The 1,551-nt window shown below is 47.3% G+C and overlaps 1 protein-coding gene across 1 annotated transcript; it reads left to right on the top strand.

The window, feature by feature from the left end:
* The first annotated feature begins 325 nt into the window (after positions 1–325).
* On the top strand, positions 326–1,222 carry LOC101569473 (olfactory receptor 6C75-like). The gene has a single exon (XM_012513441.1). It carries the CDS (start codon positions 326–328, stop codon positions 1,220–1,222), a length of 897 nt encoding a protein of 298 aa, XP_012368895.1.
* Positions 1,223–1,551: the final 329 nt, after the last annotated feature.

Raw genomic sequence — 1,551 nt, forward strand, 5'->3', positions numbered from 1 at the left:
AGATTAATTACTGAACAGAGTAAAATAAATAGTGTGCTAATAAGGATGCTCTTACAGTCAGTCTTGTCATCCTCTCCACTTTACAAAGGTGCATGCAGAGTTCACACAACTTCACCACTTTTCCAGAGATAGCCTGCTATTGAAAGTGGATTGGTGTGGGACTCTTCTGACCCAAGCATCAGCTCCCTGGCTGCCTGGCTCTTCTGCTCAGCCTTCTTCTCAAGCCACCAAATGACTTGATCTGTGTTCCCTGAAAACTGCATGCTCTCTGTGACCTCTTTCTTACTGGTTAAGATTGTTGGGAAGGAGATGTTCGTGAGTGGAAATGGGGAATAGGACAACTGTCCGGGAGTTCACCCTGGAGGGCTTCCCTGCAGTCCAGCATCTCGGGAAAGTCCTCTTCTCAGTGCACTTGCTGGCCTACCTGGCCTCTATGGCAGGGAATGCCGTCATTGTCAGTATCACTTGTGCCAGTGCACGCCTGCAAACTCCCATGTACTTGCTCCTCAGCACTTTCTCCTTCCTTGAGTGCTGCTTCACGAGTGCCGTTATTCCCAAGTTGCTAGTCATTTTCCTTTTAGGCAGGCAGAAGATTTCCTTTGCAGCCTGCTTTGTGCAAGCCTTTGTCTTTGTATTTGTGGGAGCAACAGGCTTCTTCCTCATTGCTGTGATGTCACTGGACCGCTATATGGCCATCTGCATGCCTCTGCACTACCCCACCATCATAAGCCTGAGGACCTGCTCCTTTCTCATCACTGCCTCACTTGCTGTAGGCTTCACACTCATTATGGGACTCATAGTGAAGGTTTCTCGATTGTCCTTCTGTGGCCCCCATGTCATCCCTCACTTCTTCTGTGACCTTGGCTCCCTGATCCATCTCTCCTGTTCTAACACTAGGTCTACTGAAATGCTAACTTTTGGCCTAGCCCTGCTTGTCCTATTTACTTCCCTCCTTATAACCATCACCGCCTACAGCAACATAGCAGTCACAATCATGCGCCTCCCATCAGCCAAGGAGCGGCAGAAAGCCTTCTCTACCTGCTCTTCTCACCTCGCTGTCCTCTCTCTGATATATGGCAGCTGCATCTTCATTTATGTGAAACCAAAGCAAGCAAGCAGGCTGGACTCCAACCGAGAGGCTGCTCTGGTGAACACAGTGGTGACCCCACTGTTGAACCCTGTCATCTACACCCTGCGCAACAAGCAGTGCGCCAAGCACTGAGAGAGACTATGTGCAGAATGAAAATGTCAACATAATAAGCCAATGGCATTGGAGTGGAGGTGTCACAAAACCATTTGTCCCCATTCCAATAAATGCACACCCCACATCATCCCACTCAGTCTCCAGTGGAGCTTCTTTGACCTCTGGGTCACATCCTGGGAAAATGGGAATCTGCTTTCAAGTGGCTATTTGTGCTTTGTGTGAGTATCTACCTTCTCTCTCATCATTTCACCCTTGACATTAGATTTCAATTATAAAATACTTTGCTGAATATTTATTCATCCTTCTAATATAAACTGTGGAATTACTGAAATATATTTCCATTTATT

The sequence above is a fragment of the Octodon degus genome, unplaced genomic scaffold, assembly GCF_000260255.1.
Source record: "Octodon degus isolate 3935 unplaced genomic scaffold, OctDeg1.0 scaffold05480, whole genome shotgun sequence".
Lineage (NCBI taxonomy): Eukaryota > Metazoa > Chordata > Mammalia > Rodentia > Octodontidae > Octodon > Octodon degus.